This window comes from Heteronotia binoei, chromosome 3 (assembly GCF_032191835.1).
Source record: "Heteronotia binoei isolate CCM8104 ecotype False Entrance Well chromosome 3, APGP_CSIRO_Hbin_v1, whole genome shotgun sequence".
Taxonomy (NCBI): Eukaryota; Metazoa; Chordata; class Lepidosauria; order Squamata; family Gekkonidae; genus Heteronotia; species Heteronotia binoei.
In genome coordinates, this window is record NC_083225.1 from 174738360 (window position 1) to 174757296 (window position 18937).

The 18937-nt window shown below is 49.6% G+C and overlaps 1 protein-coding gene across 1 annotated transcript in view; it reads left to right on the forward strand.

Moving 5' to 3' along the window:
* The first annotated feature begins 5695 nt into the window (after positions 1-5695).
* Positions 5696-18937, forward strand: part of MAML2 (mastermind like transcriptional coactivator 2) — a 241205-nt gene continuing 227963 nt past the window's right edge. The window contains exon 1 of the mRNA XM_060234913.1: positions 5696-6181. Within this exon, the coding sequence (XP_060090896.1) occupies positions 5696-6181 (486 nt within the window). The remainder of the gene's footprint in view (positions 6182-18937) is intronic.

Below are 18937 nucleotides of genomic sequence, written 5' to 3' on the forward strand. Positions count from 1 at the left end.
TTTGCGGCCATCGTGTGTGCGTCTCTCGAGTCATGGTGTGCGGACTGGGGCTTTCTGTTGGGTCTGGCCCTGCAAGCTCGAGTGATGTGGCCCACTTTTCTGCAGCTTCTGCAGTCCGCGTTGCTGTAGGGGCAATCTCGGCGCTTGTGTGGGTTCCCACAGCTGGTGCACTTGGTGCTCAGCTTCTCCACTGCCCATGGTTGGTTTGGTGTTTTCAGTCCTCTACGTGGCTGGTGGTGAAGCTGATGTGCCCCTTCCTTGTTGGAGCCGTCCAAGATAGAGGCAGCAGCGGCCTGGTTCGTGGAAGGGCTGGTGTGCGTCTGTTCTAAGGCGGTTTCTTGTCGGAGCGCTTTTGCAAGGTCGATGTCTTTGTCCTCGTATGCTAGCAACTTTCGGTGCATTTTCTCCTCTCGGACGCCAACCGCGAAACGGTCCAGCAGCATCTCTTCCAGGTCCCCGGTGAAATCACATCTCTGGGCTAATTCACGGAGCTCTGCAAGATACTCGGCGGCGGACTCAGCTTGTCTCTGCTGTCTCGTGTAGAACGCATGCCTGCGTGAGACGGGATGGTTGGGACGTGATGTGGTTCATCATTGCCTTGACCAGCTGGTCGTAGGTTGCCCTTGCGAGGGTGGTCGGTGCGATGAGTTGCTTCATCAGCTGGATGGTCCCCACCCCACATGAACTCAAGAGAAGCACCTTCTTCTCTGCCGCTGCCTCCATTTTGTGCAGCTCTATGTACTAGTTGATCTGATTCACCCATGATTCCCATAAGTCGGGCCGGGTGACGTCAAATGCCGGTAGGGTTTATCAGTAGCCATGACCTCGGCCACGGAAGCACTAGAGCTCAGATCGCAGGGCTTGCAGGCAGCTGGAGGCTGCTTGCTGCTCACCAGTATCCCACCTTCGTTGCCAGTGTAATGAACTGAAGTCGGAGACGTTCAGATGGCAACATGCTTTATTAGCGAGTACATCACAAAGATAACATGGCGGGTCCGGGTCCCCTGTTATATACATTTCCCAGAACAACCTTCTTCATAGTCAGGTCCAATCCTGGCCAGTTAAACTTCCCGCCACTGATTCGCTGCCACAGGAGGTGGTGGCGGCCACAAGTATAGCCACCTTCAAGAGGGGTTTAGATAAAAATATGGAGCACAGGTCCATCAGTGGCTATTAGCCACAGTGTATGTGTGTATATAACATTTTTTGCCACTGTGTGACACAGAGTGTTGGACTTGATGGGCCGTTGGCCTGATCCAACATGGCTTCTCTTATGTTCTTATGATCGTCATAGGCGGGCTGCGTTTGTCCCTTCCAGGCACCGCCCACGGATGTGCTGTGCCGTACTTTCCGGGACAAACGCCAGACACAACAAAAACAATAACCTCTGTATCGCATCCCATTCACTTCCTACTCTATTGCTGCACCCATATTCAATCACTTTGTACGCCTACAGATAACTGACCGATTACTGTATATCCTAAAGTGGGTTCATTCCACTCCCAGAACAGTCAACAGACATGGGTACGGAAATGAGGACATAACCTGGTTTAGAAAACCTCAGCAGGTGACATCCATTCACAAGTCTCTGTGTCCCCTGAGAGCAGAATTTGAAAACCACCAACGTGGAGACAGCCAACCATGCAGCCCCCAGGCAAAACGCCAGAGGTTTCTAGAGCAGCTGATGGGCTTTGTTTGGCTTGGAAAGATGGGGAAAATGTGCAGGCCTGCGAGGCGGAGGGGGGAGAGACTCACCTCCGCTGTTAAAGAAGATCTCACTATTCTTTGCAGTCAGAGACATGGTTGTTAATGTCGATCAGACAGGTGGAAGCAAGATGGCAAATTTCCAGAAAATCCTATTCCCATTGATGAGCTTTCTGCGTTTTATAGGTGACATTGTGTAACAAATGGTATATCACTGCTGGGACATTGGCTTTTCTTTTAATTAGAACTACAAATTGGGGTAAGGGTAGAAGTTGAAACTACATTTAGAAGAGCAACTTTATGAACAGAAGAGGGCTTTTGGTTGGTAAGCCAATGGAACAATCTGAGAAATGTCCATTTTAACAGCTGCCAGAAATGAAAATAAAACAGGTATAAATGGATAATCCCTTAGCTATAGAAAAGAAGAGAGCTAATGTGGTATAGTGTTTAACAGTGTTGAGCTACTGTGTGGAATACCCAGGTTCAAATCTCCACTTAGCCATGGAAATTTGCTGGGTGACCTTGGAACTGTCACACTTTCTCAGCCTAACCTACCTCAGAAGGTTATGAGGATAAATTGGAGACGAGGAGAATGATGTTAGCTGCTTTGGGCCCCCACTGGAGAGAAAGGTGAGGTATAAATGAATTAAATACGAGCAGAGCCATTCCTGCATTACAAAGCCACGCCTTCATATAACCCCAGTGCAGCTACAGAGCAGTTACCTGCAAGAATGCAACTGATGGAACAGCTCTTCAGCTAAAATGGAAACTGACAAATTTGGGGGAGGGGGGAGGCAGCCCAGTGGCAACTGAGAACAGACCCAGTTCACTTGTTGTCTATCAGCCCATGAAAGCTTAACAATAATTGCATGCCGTTGTTGTAACTGGCTGACCTCAGCCCCTGGACCATGGGGTTTTCAAGGTAAGAAATGAACAGAGGTGCTTTGTAAGATGGTCAGTCGCCAGGAGGTACCTGAAGATCTCTCGGAATTACAATTGGTCTCCAACTGATCAGTTCCTCTAGAACAGGGGTGGCCAAACTTGCTTAATGTAAGAACCACGTCAGATGTTTGAAAGCCGTTAGACATGAACATCAGATGTTTGAGAGCCAAGACAAGGGAAGGGAAGGAGGGGAAGGAGAGAGCAACTTTAAATGCATTCTCCAAGCTGCCGGCTGGCTTGGCTTGGAAAAGTGATTTAAAGAGATAAATGCCTTCTTCAAACTGGCCAACAGGGCAGTGGGGGCTTCGAGAGCCACCCACCATGTGTGAAAGAGCCACACGGCCCCCCCTGCTCTACATCAAATGGCTGCTTTGGAAGATGGGTCGTAGGGCATTATACCTTGCAGAGGCCCCTCCCCTCCACAAACCCCACCTTCCTCCACAGGCGTTTCCCAACCCAGAGCTGGCCACACTAGATTGGTTTTGCCATCACCTTCGTCTGCCACCCCCTCCCCCACATTTCTTGGTGGTCCAAGTAGTAACCACGGCCGACCCCGTTTAGCTAACAAGCTCTGTCGAGAACGGGCTAGTTCTTTGGGCTAATGTACTGCAACAATGTTGCCCTCGCATCGCTGGGGAGTCCCTCTGTAATGTACTGGGCTCAAAGCATGAGGACGCTCATGTAGGGTTGCCAAGTCCAATTCAAGAAATATCTGGGTACTTCGGGGGTGGGGCCAGGAGACATTTGGGTGGGGCCAGGATCAAGGTTGTGACAAGCATGACTGAACTCCAAAGGGAGTTCTGGCCATCACATTTCAAGAGACTGCACACCTTTTAAATGCCTTCCCTTCATTGGAAATAATGAAGGATAGGGGTACCTCCTTTTGGGGCTTACAGAATTGGACCCCCTGGTGCAATCCTTTTGAAACTTGGAGGGCGTTTTGAGGAGAGGCATCAGATGCTATGCTGCAAATCTGGTGCCTCTACATAGAAAAACAGCCTCTCCAGAGCCCCAGATACCCGCGGATCAATTCTCTATTATTCCCTATGGGAATCGTTCTCCATAGGGAATAATGGAGTGCCCAACAGACATTTCCCTCCCCCCCCCCCCGCTTTTTGATGACCCTGAAGCCCGGGAGGGGGGGGGGACTCCAAACCAGAGGATTCCCTGCCCCCAGGGGGGGATTGGCAACCCTACTAGTAAATTCATATCTTTATTCAGTGATTCAGCATAGCAAGGTAGAGACTGGAACTTCCTCGCAGGGCCAAGGGCCCTGCCTATAAACATGCAAATTACCCCTCCCCAAAACCCAACACACATAACTATAGGTGCAGGGCTGGCCTCCACCCAGAATCCAGGTGGCTATTGTCATGCAGCCTCCACCTCAGTCAAGTCTCTGGCTGCCCCTTAAGGCAACTAAGGAAAACTAAGTTTCCGTTCCAGTACATAACCCCCTCCCATCCAAGTGAATGGGCTTGAACTTCTAAGCGCGCCTCTCCTCCGGACCGCGCGGCGAATCGGCTCCAAGCTCGGGGTCGTCGGGCCCTGCTGCAACGAAGGTGCTCGGCCGCTGGGGGGCTCCGGCCCCCCTGCTTCGGTTCCCTTGCCGCTCTGCCAGCCTTCCGCCAGGGCTACCCCAGGCAGCGTCGGCTTGTTTGCTTGCTCGCTCTCACCCCCTCGGTCTGCGAAGCGCCAGCACAATGCGAGGCTGTGTATCTGCGGCTGCAACCCCCGCGCCGGGCAGCCGGAGCAGCCGGGCGGCTTAAACAGGAGCCGAGTAGGAAAGAAGGGAGGGGGAACCTTCTGGGAGCTCTTTTGCACTTCCAAACAGGGGGGAAAGGCGGGCATCGTCCGGCACCATCCAGCGGATCGGATCTATTCCGTGGAGGGAGGGAAAGGGAAAAAAATAAACCCTTCCTCGTCCGGGAGAGATTGCCAAACACGGCGAGGAGACTCACTGCAGCCGACCAGTCCGGAGGTAGGAAAGTGGAAGTTCGGAAGTTTCAGGATCGCCGGTGAAGGGCCGCGGTTCCCCCCCCCCCCGCCTCCCCCTTCGCCCCTGCAATGTTTTTTTCCCTCCTCGGGGCTGGCTGGAGCTTCGGGAACTACAAAGGAACGAGCCCCAGGCTGCGGGGAGGTTTTGGCCCGTCGCGATCGGAGCTGCCCTTTTGAGCGCCCGGAGGAGGGAGAAAGAGAAACCAGGGAAGGAAACTACGGATCGCTCGCCCTCTCTTTCGACCCGAGAGGGCTCCATCGAGAGAAGGACGCCCCCCAACCGACTGGCGCTGGAAGGATCTGTCTGCTGCTGCTGCTGCTGTTTTTATCGCGTGTGTATTTTGTTAAGAGTTGGTGCAAAACGGGATTAAAACGAGGAGCCGGGCGAGGAAAGAGGGAAGGGAGAGAAGCGCACGGGAGTTTTTTTTTCCCCTTCCTCTTATTCGGACCTTCGGTTTCCAGGTTGCGGGTTCTGCAAAGCCTCGAGGAACCTCGTGCCGGCTCGGCCACCTCCTCCCCCCCGTGCAAAGGGATTTCGAGCCAAAGAGTCCACGCTTCCCCCCCCCCTCTTCCTTCTCCCCCCCCCTTTTAAAAAAAGTTGTCCTAACTTTTCTGATCTAGGTGATCCCACCCCCCCGTCGCTCCCCGAAAGTTGGCTTCTTTCTTGCAGCCGCGACCGTCTGGTAGTTCTCCCCCCTGCCCTCCCGCCCGTCCGGGGCTCCGCGGCTTTTCCAATGCCTCTTGCGCGCAAATCTCGCCCGCGGCGCAGTCAGTGTCTGGTCCGCCTTGGTTCGCTGGCGACCCCTGGAAGGGGGGGGAACGCCCAGTGGGCCACGATCCCCCGGGACTAAACCTGTCAAACTCTCTTCTGCTGCCCACCGGAGGGTCTCCTCGAAGGCAAGAGGGTGGGCTGGGCTGGCGGTGGGGGGCTGATTTCGGATCGCCCTGCAAAGACCGTTCCCAACCCCCGAAGGCAGAGTCTCCTCCTTCTCCTTTCCGACCTCTCCATGCGGCAGGGAGGGAGAGACTAGAGCGGCCGGAGCCCGAGCGAGCCATGGGGGACACGGCTCCCCCGCAAGCCCCGGCGGCTCTGCTGGGCGGCGGCGGAGGAGGAGGAGCGGCGGCCGCGGCGGGGCCGAGGGTGCACAGCGCGATCGTGGAGCGGCTGCGGGCGCGCATCGCCGTGTGCCGCCAGCACCACCTGAACTGCGAGGGGCGCTACGAGCGCGGGCGGGCCGAGAGCTCGGACCGCGAGCGGGAGAGCACGCTGCAACTCCTCCACCTCGTGCAGCACGGCCAGGCGGCGCGCAAGGGCGGCAAGCACGCCAAGGCGGCGGGGGCAGCGGCGGCGGCCGCCGGCAATAACAGCAACAGCGGCGGGGCCTCGGCGGCGGCCTCCAACGCAACAGCGCCCCCTCCGGCGGACTACTATCAGCAGCAGCTGCTCAGCAACGGGACTGCTGGTGGCGGCAGTGGGATCAACGGCGGGCAGCACAGCGCAACGGCGGCGGGAGAACAGAGGAACCCGGCTCTCCTGGCGGTGAGTGCCCCTTTTCCCTTATTTCCACACCAATGTCCTATGCAAAACAAAAAAAGGAGGGGGTACCTTGGGAAGACTGCGCCTCTGGCAGTGATTCCGGTTAGCCCTGTTGAATGGTTGTGGCGGCATCTGAAAGACAAATGCTGTTTATTCCTGCATAAAGTTCGGTGGAGATAGATCCAGATGTCTGAAGCAGCAGAAAAGAGCAAGTCCAGTAATGCAGGAAAGACTTAACCAGATTGGTGGCAGGGGAGGAGCTTTCGTGAGTCACTGCTCACCCTGCCACAAATTTTGTTAGTTTTTAAGGTGATACTGGAGTCTTGCTCTTTACCAGGGCTTTTTTTGGAGAAAAAGCCCAGCAGGAACTCATATGCACATTAGGCCACACCCCCTGATGTCGTCATTGTTTCACACAAGGCTTTTTGTAGAAAAATCCCAACAGGGACTCATTTGCAAATTATGGCACACCCCCTGAAGCTAAGCCAACCAGAACTGTGTTCCTGTGCTCTCCTGCTCGAAAAAGCCGTTGTTTTCAAAGGTTCCATGAGTCAGCGCTCACATTAAGGGTAGCACTTGAAGATCTCCCACTATTACAGCAGATCTCCAGCTGACAAAGACCAGTTCCCCTGGAGAAAAGGGCTCCTTTGGAGACTGGACTCTGTGGCATTGTTCCCTGCTGAGGTCCCACCCTCCCTAAAAAACCCCTTGCCCCAGGCTCCACCCCCACCCCCACCAAAAATCTCCAGCTAATTCCCCAGGATTTTTTTGTAGGAGAATCCCAGCAGGAACTCATTTGCATGTTAGGCCGCACCCCCTGATGTCACCATTGTTCCACACTGGGCTTTTCTGGTAGGAAAAACTCAACAGGAATTCATTTGCATATTAGACCACACCCCCTGACAGCAAGTCAGCAAGAACTGTGTTCCTGTGCGTTTCTGCTCAAAAAAAGCCCTGTAGTTTCCTAATCCAGAGCTGCTACCAAAGCTCACTTCTTGAGATGCGTTGGAGTGTAAATGCATCTTAGTGGGTGTGCACGCCAATGCATCTGGTGAAGTGAGCGCTGACTCTGGCTGGAATAAATGTGATCGTCTTCAAGATGCCACCAGAATTCCTCTTAATTTTTTTTCCTTTATTGTTTGTTGATTGATTGGTTTTTCCACCCAGGACTGCCAGCTTTTAAACTAGCCCTATTTCTGTGCCTGAAACAGCAGCCCCGACTTGCAAAAAGCATCATATTAGTCCTCAGTGTGACGGAGAGCGCGACAAAACAGTTCTGTAATGCTCACAGTAGCCCTGCAAGGTAGGCTGATATTATCAGTCTCACGTTTTCAGATTTGGGGGCAGGGAGTCTTGCTTTAAAAGACACCTCCTGAGCTGTTCCCCCTCCCCTTCCACCGATTGCTCTGTTTTCAGGCCAAGAAGAGCTTGAACTGCTTAATTTTCGGCATGTCTGGCTGCTATTAAAGACAAGAGCAGGATGAGGTTACAAAACGAACCTTTCCCCAGTTCTGTCCTGTCTCAGGATGGCAGATCTAAGCTTGTGGGCATTCAAGGGCATTGCCAACTAAGTCACAGAAAAATGGGATCAGGGAGTGGAGGAAACAAATCAATCCCCCCCCACCCCTGCTTTTCCTTCAACAAAGATTCTGTGGATAACCTCAAGTGGAAATCCGGCATGCGGACCTTATTAATTTGATTGTGATGTATTATGTCAAAAGTCTAGACTCTTTAAAACAACTGAAGTTTTTTAGCCATGGCAGCCAGTGAACCACCATACTAAGAGAGTCAGGGTTTTTTTGTAGCATATTAGGCCACACACCCCTGATGTAGCCAATCCTCCAAGAGCTTAGTACAGGGCCTACTGTACGCTCTTGGAGGATTGGCTACATTGAGGGGGTGTGGCCTAATATGCAAAGCATTTCCTGCTACAAAAAAAAACCCTGGCAGTATACCTTTGAATATTCGGCCATGCAGCCAAGAGACATCCCAGAGACCTGTGACTAACCCCTGACGGAAACAGGGTGGAGGGCTAACTATATTCCTAATCCCTTCTTGCGTGTGTACTTGGTGCTTATTTATAGTGAGAGGAACTAGACCTGTGAAATTTTTGATGGCCACATCACTGTTGAAGGCACAGTCATAGGTGAGGGTGGAGGGAGGGGGGAGAGCGGCAACCCCAGGCCCAAGCAGGAGACAGCTCTGTAAGGAGTCCAGTCACTTCTCTGCTTGGGAGCTCCCAGGTGGAAATTGTACCCGGCATCTCTTACAGGCATGACTGGGCATGGTGAGCTGGTAGACTGGGCAAAGCTTGACTGTCCCCCCCCACACACACACACACTGTGGGGCACCAGACACTAAAAAGTCATGTGTTTTTCCTCTGGGGCAGGACTTTCTTTGTAGCAGGAATTCCTTTGCATATTAGGCCACACAACTCTGATGTAGCCAATCCTCCAAGAGTTTACAGGGCTCTTCTTACAGGGCCTACTGTAAGCTCTGGGAGGACTGGCTACAACGGCGGTGTGTGGCCTAATATGCAAAGGAGTTCTTGCTACAAAAAAAGCCCTGCTCTGGGGATTGGTTTTTTTTTTTTTTTTACATTTTTAAAAAATGAACAAAGTTGGACAACTTCTGCTACTCCTAGAAGATCTGAGCACTCGTGTGCCTTGTGATCATGGTTACAAAGAGAGCAGTATCCCAGAGAGATCCTGACTCAGAGTCTAGGCCTATGCTCTGAATAAGGGATTCTGGAGATGTTCCTGTACTGTTGTGTACCCAGAGGTGTGCCTAGCAAAGACACACCTTCGAAATGCCTTCCTGCTACATTATAGGAGAGATCAGGTAATGCAAAAGTGTATGCATGTTGAACGTTAGCTTGGATCCTTCAGTGCAGCGAGTGATTCTCTGGTGCTATCAGCTGCTGGTAGACTCAAGGTCTCTGTCATATCATGCGTGCTGCCCTTTTTCTGTCCTGATGAGTCCCAGCTGTGGAGCCTGAATGCTGGTACTACTTATGTCACATTAGAGTATCGTGCGGTGAGCCATTGAGAATGCATTTCTTCCAGCACATTCTTATGACAGCAATATGTGGGTTAAACATATTCCAGTTTATTATAATTAACACATAGGCCTGTGCAGGCGGGCTGATTTCTGCGCCACATGGAGATGCAAAGAAGGAGAGGACGTAGCGATCCCCGTACTTAATGTGTCTGCAGACTGAAATCCTTGTTGAAATACGGTCATACGCTCTGATAGAAGACCATCTTCAGTGTAACATTCTTTTTTCTCCTGTTCAGAGCACAATTAGGTGGTACTCTGTTGTTTCAAAGGACAAAGTTTCTGCATTGACTAATGGAATGTTGTTAGTCCGTGGGTTCCATCACGCCTAGAGAAATTACCCCATAGAAAATGTGGTTCCCCAGTCTTTCTGGGTAATATTGGTCAATGAAATTACTGAGCAGTCGGGTTAGAACGGATAAAAGGAAGTACTTCTTCACCCAAAGGGTGATTAACATGTGGAATTCACAGCCACAGGAGGTGGTGGCGGCTACAAGCATAGACAGCTTCAAGAGGGGATTGGATAAAAATATGAAGCAGAGGTCCATCAGTGGCTGTTAGCCACAGCATATTGATGGAACTCTCCGTCTGGCGCAGTGATGCTCTGTATTTTTGGTGCTTGGGGGGCACAGTGGCAGGGCTTCTAGCCCCACTGGTGGACCTCCTGATGGTGCTTGGGTTTTTTGGCCACCGTGTGACACAGAGTGTTGGACTGGATGGGCCATTGGCCTGATCCAACATGGCTTCTCTTATGTTCTTAAGCTGTTGAGACCACAGAGACCTGGTTAACCCCCTGTAGTGTAGATTTGGGCAGTTACGTAAGAAATATTTGTATGTCATATCTGTAGTGTGGAAAAAGCAAAGAACTCTCTCAATATTTCATGAAGTCTATCAGTGCTATCTTATTTTGAAGCCATCAGTACGGTTATCCTTGGTGAAGAACAATCACTTCCAAGAACTCCTTTGTAAGGCTGTTGTGAAGGAAGCGGCTGTTTACAAATCTCCTGGAGTATGAATTGCATACACTGTTGTGTGCATGAGACAGGGTAATAAAACTTGGTAATTGCATGTCTTTAGGAGAGGTTTTACAGGCAATCTTTACATCAGCTCTATAAGGTAAATAGAGAGCATCATCCCTGTATTGGAGATGTGATGGGGACAGATGAATTGAATGGGCAACTAGTGCCAGACGAAATGGACCATTTTCTCTTCTCAATTCAATTCCGCTTCAGTTTCTCCCTTTCCATTGCAGCCCCCTTTCATGTCATTCCTCAGGCGCCTCTACCGCTCCCCCCCCCCAACAGTATTTTAGGAAGATCATTGGGCTGCAGCAGGGGTAGAATTCTAGCAGGAGCTCTTTTGCATATTAGGCCACACACCCCTGATGTAGCCAATCCTCTGAGAGCTTACAAGGCTCTTTTTTTGTAAGCTCCTGGAGGACTGGCTACATCAGAGGTGTGTGGCCTAATATGCAAAGGAGCTCCTGCTAGAATTCCACCCCTGGGCTGCAGTGAGAAGGGAGAGGCAGATCTACCATTGGATAATTTAGTCTGGATGAAATCCATCATGGGGTACAGTGATGAAAATATTGAACAGGGAATATGGAGATCCAGGTTCAAGTTTCCCCACAGCCATGATGCTACCTGGGGGTGATCTTGGGGCAATCATTCTCTTTGTGCCTAACCTACCCCACAGGGTCACCATGAGGATCCAATGGAGAAGGGGAGAAGCATGGAGAAGCACTGAGAACTCTGGAGGAAGGGCAGGATTCAGATGCCAAGGGAGTGGGTGCAGAAGCTGAGAAAAAGAGAGAGGCTTGCGAAGGCCAAGTGGTGAACTGATGAAACTTGAACCCAGAACATCCTAGCTCTCCACTCCTAGAGCCACTGTCAGAAGAGTTTGGTGTAGTGGTTAAGTGTGTAGACTCTTATCTGGGAGAACTGGGTTTTATTCCCCACTCCTCCACTTACAACTGCTGGAATGGCCTTGGGTTAGCCATAGCTATCGCAGGAGTTGTCCTTGAAAGGGCAGCTGCTGTGAGAGCCCTCTCAGCCCTACCCACCTCACAGGGTGTCTGTTGTGGGGGGAGAAGTTATAGGAGATTGTAAGCTGCTCTGAGTCTCTGATTCAGAGGGAAGGGCGGGGTATAAATCTGCAGTCTTCTTCTTCTCTGTAGTTGAGTAAGAAATTTATTTTCCTGCCCACGGAACTTGTACGGCAAACCAGCCTTGTTGCTTAACATCGCTGAGCTGAACAGATGTTTCTTAGCAGAAGGAGGGGAGGGAGCTGGAAACTTAAGGTTTCCAGTTCCGAAACTGACTTCACATTTGTTTTCCTATCACCCTAGGACGCATTACACGAACTCTCAAGAACTTTTAAAACACTGACACTTTGCAAATGAATGACAGCTGGGAAGGACATCTTGGTTTGCTTTTAGCCAAAAAAACAAAAAGAACAACATGTGACGTTAGGCGAATGATTCCATCTCCTTGATCAATGAGTCAAAGGGCCTGATCCACCAGGAATGGCTCTGGAGAGACACCCTGTTGACATGCAGCTCAAGGGAGAGGAATTAAACGGGGGCCATGCGAGACAAACTAATTTTGGAGGGATTAAAAGGATCCCTCTTCAGACCGTGCAATCCCTTGGTTGGGTCTTTATCCGCATTGGTAGGTGTAACCCCACAAGTCCCTTGTCAGGCTTTGGTAGCATTTTCAAGCATGGCTTTATTAAGGGACAGACACACATGAAAACACATACAAAATAAACACAGTTTCCAAGCCAAAATAAACAGTTTCCAAGCCCACACTTTGTGATCTCACTGGGGTAATGGTATAAATTGCTTTACTCATGGGAGTTGCTGAACCAACTTCTTCAGACTAACAAAAGTAAGGAAGAGAGCAGTCTAGGGGGTGGAGTTTTCCTCCATCCCATAATCAGGTTCTAGTCAACTCTTTACATCCATTTGACTATACACACTGCTTCCTTCTGAAACATATGCAAAACAAACAGAAGAAGAAGAAGACAGCAGATTTATACCCCGCCCTTATCTCTGAATCAGAGTCTCAGAGCGGCTTACAATCTCCTATATCTTCTTCCCCCACAACAGACACCCTGTGAGGTAGGTGGGGCTGAGAGGGCTCTCACAGCAGCTGCCCTTTCAAGGACAACCTCTGCCAGAGCTATGGCTGACCCAAGGCCATTCCAGCAGCTGCAAGTGGAGGAGTGGGGAATCAAACCCGGTTCTCCCAGATAAGAGTCCGCACACTTAACCACTACACCAAACTGGCTCTCAGCCAGAACAATTCCTTCTGATAATGCTGGGGCAGGTAAAGGACAAGGCACATTTTAGGATGCTGGGTAGTGGTTTTGATAGGGACCTGGGTCAGGAAGTCAGGTCAAGCCACAAAAGTTCTCCTCGAGAATTCGCCTGCCTCCAGGCTCTGCTTTGTTGCATAGACTCTTGATCAGTAAGATCAGAGTGGGTGCCTTCCTCTGTTTCTTCCAGCATTGGGAAAGCAAGAGGAGGGTGCGGGGAGAGAGCCAGGGTGTTGGGCATCAAAGAATGGGACCTTGGGGGCCTGGATCAAAGGCAGGGGGAAATATCTCCTCACACATCACAAATTTCATAATTTGAAGTCTCTGGTATCCTTCACGGTTTACACAGGTGCAGCATTCCCGCTCGGAGGGGTTTGCTCTCCTGCCAGCACATGCAAATGGCTTCCCCTGTGTGCCAAAAGCCTCCGTGCGGGCCAGCTCTCAGAAAGGCGTGGAAAGGTTTCGAATGCATTAGTACATGCAGTGAGGCAGAACATGAAAATCCTAGAAAATCACTGGTCCCAAAGGGGACCGAAAGCAATTTACAGCCTTCTCCTCTCCTCCATTTTAGTCTCAGAACAACCCTGTGAGGTGGGTTACTCTGAGAGAGCGTGACTGCCCAAGGTCACCCAGCGAGCTTCCATGGCACTAGTAGGGTTTTGAACTCTGATCTCCCAGAGACTAGTCCAAGGACGGCCAGACTGTGGCTCGGGAGCCACATGTGCATTTTCACTCATATTGTGTGGCTCTTGAACCCCCCACCACTCTGTCAGCCAGCTTGGAGAAGGCATTTCTCTCTTTAAGTTACTTCTCCAAGCCGAGCCAGCTGGAAGTATATTAAAGTTGCTTTCTTTTCACCTCCCTCCCTCATCTATTTGCTTTCCTTCCTTCCTTCCTTCCTTCCTTGCAGCTCTCAAGCATCTGACATTTATTCTATGTGGATCTTTACATTAAGCAAGTTTGGCCATCCCAGACTAGTCCAACATTCTTAACCATCATACCACACTGGCTCTGGAGAGCCAGTTTGGTGTAGTGGTTAAGTGTGCGGACTCTTATCTGGGAGAACCGGGTTTGATTCCCCACTCCTCCACTTGCACCTACTGGCATGGCCTTGGGTCAGCCATAGCTCTGGCAGAGGTTGTCCTTGAAAGGGCAGCTGCTGTGAGAGCCCTCTCCAGCCCCACCCACCTCACAGAGTGTCTGTTGTGGGGGAGGAAGGTAAAAGAGATTGTGAGCCGCTCTGAGACTCTTCGGAGTGGAGGGCGGGATATAAATCCAATATCTTCTTCTTCTTCTTCTCATTAATTAATTAATTAACTTCTGTTCCATAGACATCACAAGGTAGCTTGGACCACTGTGACTATCCTTTCAATACTGATGTTCGTACTATCTGAGACAACGTTTCTTAGTGTATAAAAGGTGCCCTGCTCCAATCTGATTGGGTTTGGTTTTGTTTTTTACTGCGTCGCAGTGGCTGGCATAGCCTGTCAAATATTCTGTACTGGAACAGATAATGTGAGATTCAAAAGCTAGATGACAAATATTTGGAATTCAGGAAGATTAGAAAGCGAGAGCAAATTCACGCTGACTCTAGATGAAGCAGAAGTTAGTTCCAAGTTCCTTATTTGGCTTTCCAGGGTTTGTTTGTTTGTTTCAGAAGGGCAGATGTCGCTTAAGGCATTGGGACTCGAGCAGCTCTGTGTTCCGAAATGAGTTTGGGCTGCTGCGCTTCGAATCGCACAGTCACAGCACCAGGAGGTTGTGTGCTGCCTCATAATTCTAAGCCACAGCTTGAGCGCTTTTTAACCACTACATAGCACGCCTTCTTGAAAGGAGTCACTGGGACACCATCACCTCACAATATCAGTCAGTTAGGTATAGGGTTGCCAGATGCGACTTAGGAAATATCTAGGGACTTTGGGCGTGGAGTCAGGAGCAAGATTGTGACGAGCACGACTGAACTCTGAAAGGAGTTCTGGCAATCACATTTGAAGGCTCCTTTTAAATGCCTTCCTTCCGTTGGAAATAGTAAAGGAGAGGGCACCTTCTTTTGGGGCTCGTAGAATCGGACCAACTGATCCAATCTTTTTGAAACTTGGCAGGGGGGTTGAGGAGAGGCACTAGATGCTATGCTGAAAATTTGGTGCATCTACCTTAAAAAACATCTCTGCCCTGAGCCTGATACGCACAGATTGATTCTCCATGATACCCTGTGGGGACCAGTCTCCATAGGGTATAATGAAGTGGCAGGCAGACATTTCCTCCCCACACTGCTTTCTGATACCCCTAAAGCGGGGGGAGGGCCCCCAAACCAGGAGATCCTCTGCCCCCAACTGGGGATTGGCAACCCTAAAAACAACCATAATTATTAGGAAACTGGTTTTGGTTCCAGTTCCCTTTTGGCCAAACCCTTTCTCTTTGATCAGACACCCGCCTCACAACAATGTATACACATACACACCTATATAATTACCATTGTCAATGTTCAAAAATGGTTTTTATTTGAAATTTTAACCTGTTTCGTGGCTGTCTCTATCTTGATTTTTATTGGTTGCTTGTTTGTTTTTATTGGTTTCTTAGGTCTGTTTGTTGGTGTAGGCTGCGTCACACGTATTTATACAGGGAGGCAGGGTATAAATACATTTATCTGTTAAGAACAGCACTTATCACTTGAGAAAAATTTTGGCTACAAATACATGAAAAGTATCGGTGTCCCTCTGCAGGACAGGAAGTCAGTACTTTTTGTGGTAGAGATTTCACTCAGTGTCCAACCAGTTCCCAAGGCTAGGCCTTAGTCCTTGGGTAAGCAAATAAATGAAAGTTGTGCCTGAATCCACTCAGAGTGCCTCTTTTTTATCCAGTCAAGTGATGCATAAAAAACCAACACAGAGGTAGGGTTGGAAATTCCTGGAAATTTGGGGTTGGAGCCTGAGGAAGGCAGTCTTTAGGAGGGACCTCAGTGGGGTATAATACCATAGAGTCCACCTCCAGAACAGCCATTTTCTCCAGGGGAACTGATCTCTGTCACGTGTCACCTGAAGATCAGTCACAATCCCAGGAGGTTGGCAACCCAACACTAGCAGTGTACCCTTAAACTTTGATATTGAAGAGTCGTTGAACCTTGTGCTGTTATACTGTATGAAGTGGCATGTGAGTATGGAATGAGATGGAATTGTCATTTGTTTACTGAAGAAGCTGAGTGCAAATGTAAAAATTATGTAGGAATAAATGTTATTGCATCATTGTGCAGTTGAATAAATAACTACATATTTCCCTCATAGAAGCTTATTGTGATTTTTACAACCCAAACACAGAGGTCAGACTTTTTGTCAGCTTAAGTTTGTGTTGTGGTTTTCCTATATGCAAAGCACTTCCATGGAAGGAAGTACACACATACACCCATAGCTTTTTTTGAGCAGGAATGCAGAGGAACACAGCTCCAGCTGGCTTGGAGCCAGGGGGTGTGGTCTAAAATGCAAACAGGACTGCCAAGTCCCCGGTCCGGGTGGAGGTTCCCCCGCCCGGGAGGTTCCCAACCCGCTGGCCCACATTGGACTGGTGGGGGGAACCCCCCATATGTCGCCGGCGTGATGATATCACCCAGAAGCTCTAGGCGCTTCCAGGAAAACTATAGGCTCCATAGAGTTTTCACCTCCCAAATGGCTAAAGCGTCCAGGAAAACCATAGAGTTTTCCCAGAAGTGCCTAGAGCGGCTGCGCAGGGACATTGCCGGCATGATGATGTCACTTCCGGGTGACGTCATTGTGTCCCGTGCGAAAGTCCCCCTCTGCAGAGTGCAGCGCACTTGACAACTCTATATGCAAATGAGTTCCTGCTGGGCTTTTTTTGTACAAAAAAGCCTTGCATACACCTCTTTCTGTGAACATGTTTGTGTAGCACAACACCAGGATTCATTTCTATTCACATCTCTCCCCCTCCCCCCAAAAGACCTAGCTCTGCTAACACACACACTTTTCATCATCGATATAACCTCTGAAACATATGTGAACATGTTGTTGAAACGTACTGCCAAGTAAAATAAATGCCAAAAGACACTGTAATCTTATTTGATTCCGTTCCCTGCCATGCAACATGATCTTCTTTGGGAAAGGAATTTGAATGGCCTTGATACAAACAGTTAATTATATTTTATTGCCGTATCTCACTTCTGGCTTGCCTGCTCCCTAAGGAGCTTAGGGTGGAATACATCATTCTCTCCCTGTTTTGTCTCGGTGGCAGCTTCATGGGTGGGGATGGGGGGGGGGCTGCATCATCTTCCATGATATTGGGTAGCTGTAGGAATCTCTGGTATTACTGCCAATTGCTAGACCTACACATCATTTCAGGGTTTTCCTAAGAGGTAAGGCTGCTGCAGCTTGCAATTCTGGGGAACAATTGAAGGGGCAGGCCCCGCTGCACCAGTGGTAAGCTGGTACACTATGTCACTTCTAGTTTAAACAGGAAATAATGATTATCGTATAGCATTATGTGTAGAATAGCTAGGAGATGCTTAGATTGTCTGGCAGCCAGAAGTTCTAGCTCTTTTAGTGTTATGCACCACTAGATGGTGAGCTGGGCTTCTTTTTGTAAGGCAAGAGACATTTCAGAGATTGATTGATTGATTGATTGATTTATATCCCGCCCTATACTCTGAATCTCAGAGTCTCTGAGCGGTCACCATCTCCTCTACCTTCCCCTCCCCGCACAACAAACACCCTGTGAGGTGGGTGGGGCTGAGAGTGCTTTTACAGCAGCCACCCTTTCAAGGACAGCTTCTATGAAAGCTCTGGCTGACCCAAGGCCATCTCAGCAGGTGCAAGTGGAGGAGTGGGGAATCAAACCCGGTTCTCCCAGATAAGAGTCCACACCCTTAACCACTACACCAAACTGGCTCAATGATTTGCCATTGCCTGCCTCTGCGCCTTGACTCTGGTATTCCTTGGAGGGCACCCTTCCAAATAGTAGCCAAAGCCGACCTTGCTTAACTTCTGAGATGTGACAAGACAGAGCTAATCTGGGCTATCCAGGTCAGGGCATTAAACAGGAAGTGACACAGGGGGACAGCATGGCACCAACTCCGCCCCCCACCCCGGTCCCTCCTGCCAGTGCCTGGAGCAGCGGCAGGCATTGAGGGCTGCCAGTGTGAGACCCTCCCGTATAGCAGCCCTAATTATATCCACGCAATAACGCTGTGTGATAAGTGAGGCTGAGGCAATGACTGGTTCTCGATCCGCAAACTGTGCAATCCCAAACATTGACTTCAGTGAGGTTAGAAGAGCATAACAGCATTGAGGACTGTGGGATTCTATCGCAGTTTCAGTCCCCTTCGGCAACTGTTTGCAAGTGCATTTTGCCATTTCGCACAGTAAAATCCTGTTGCAAAGTGCATTGAAAGTGGATTGAAGGTGCATTGTACAGTGCGTGTGGAAGCGCTCTAGATCTCCCCAGTCTTCGTCCAGTGTTCTAACCATGAGACTGCACTTTTAATCACTTTGTAACCAATCTCTTGCTCATTTATTGAAGCATTCTGTTATATATAACCCAAATGGGCACTGGGTGGCATGTCCAGAATCCAGACAACTGGGCCATGCGGTAACCTAGTTATAAGGGAGGGAAGCAATGGTGTTCCTTTAACACAGAAGATGGAATTTGGCAGGGAAATTGTATTGTGGAGTGGGGGGGAAAGCAATCCATCCTAAAATTATTTCTTTATTTCGTTTATACCCTGCCTTTCTCCCCAATGGGGACTAAAAGCAGTTTAAATTGTTTTGTCTCCATTTTTCCTCACAACAGTGAAAAAAAGTAGAAGTCAAGTCGCAGCTTTAAGACCAACAAAGTTTTATTCAGAAAGAATGTAAGCTTTTGTATGCAAGTATACTTTTTCAGACGAGGGGATGGGGTACAGTGAGCTGAAATACATAGGAATACTGTGGATATATAGCTATACCCAGTAAGAGCAGCTTTCGCATACGTAATGTGCTATCTTGTGAGGTAGGTTAGGCCAGTGTGTGACTGGCCCACGGTTATCCAGCAGATGGCACAGCAGATGGGCAATTTGAACCTTGATCTCCCGGTTCTTAGTCCAACACTCGGACTGTGACGCCATAATGTAAGGGCCCTGTCCTCCTTGTCTTGTTTTTGCCTTGCTTGTTCCAAAAGAAATGAAAACAAAAGTGTTAGGGATGACTTTGCTGCAACCAACCTTAAACCAGGGTTCACTTGAACGATGGCTCCCAAGCTGCTGTATGAAGGGAGGTGTTCGGGGGTTCATATACCTGAGCATTCAAACACCTGCCTCTGTGTTCTCTGCTCATGCCCTGGAATGCCAGTTTCAGAGGAATCCAGTCACCCCTGGCCAGCACTCTGATCCTTTACTGTCCGATC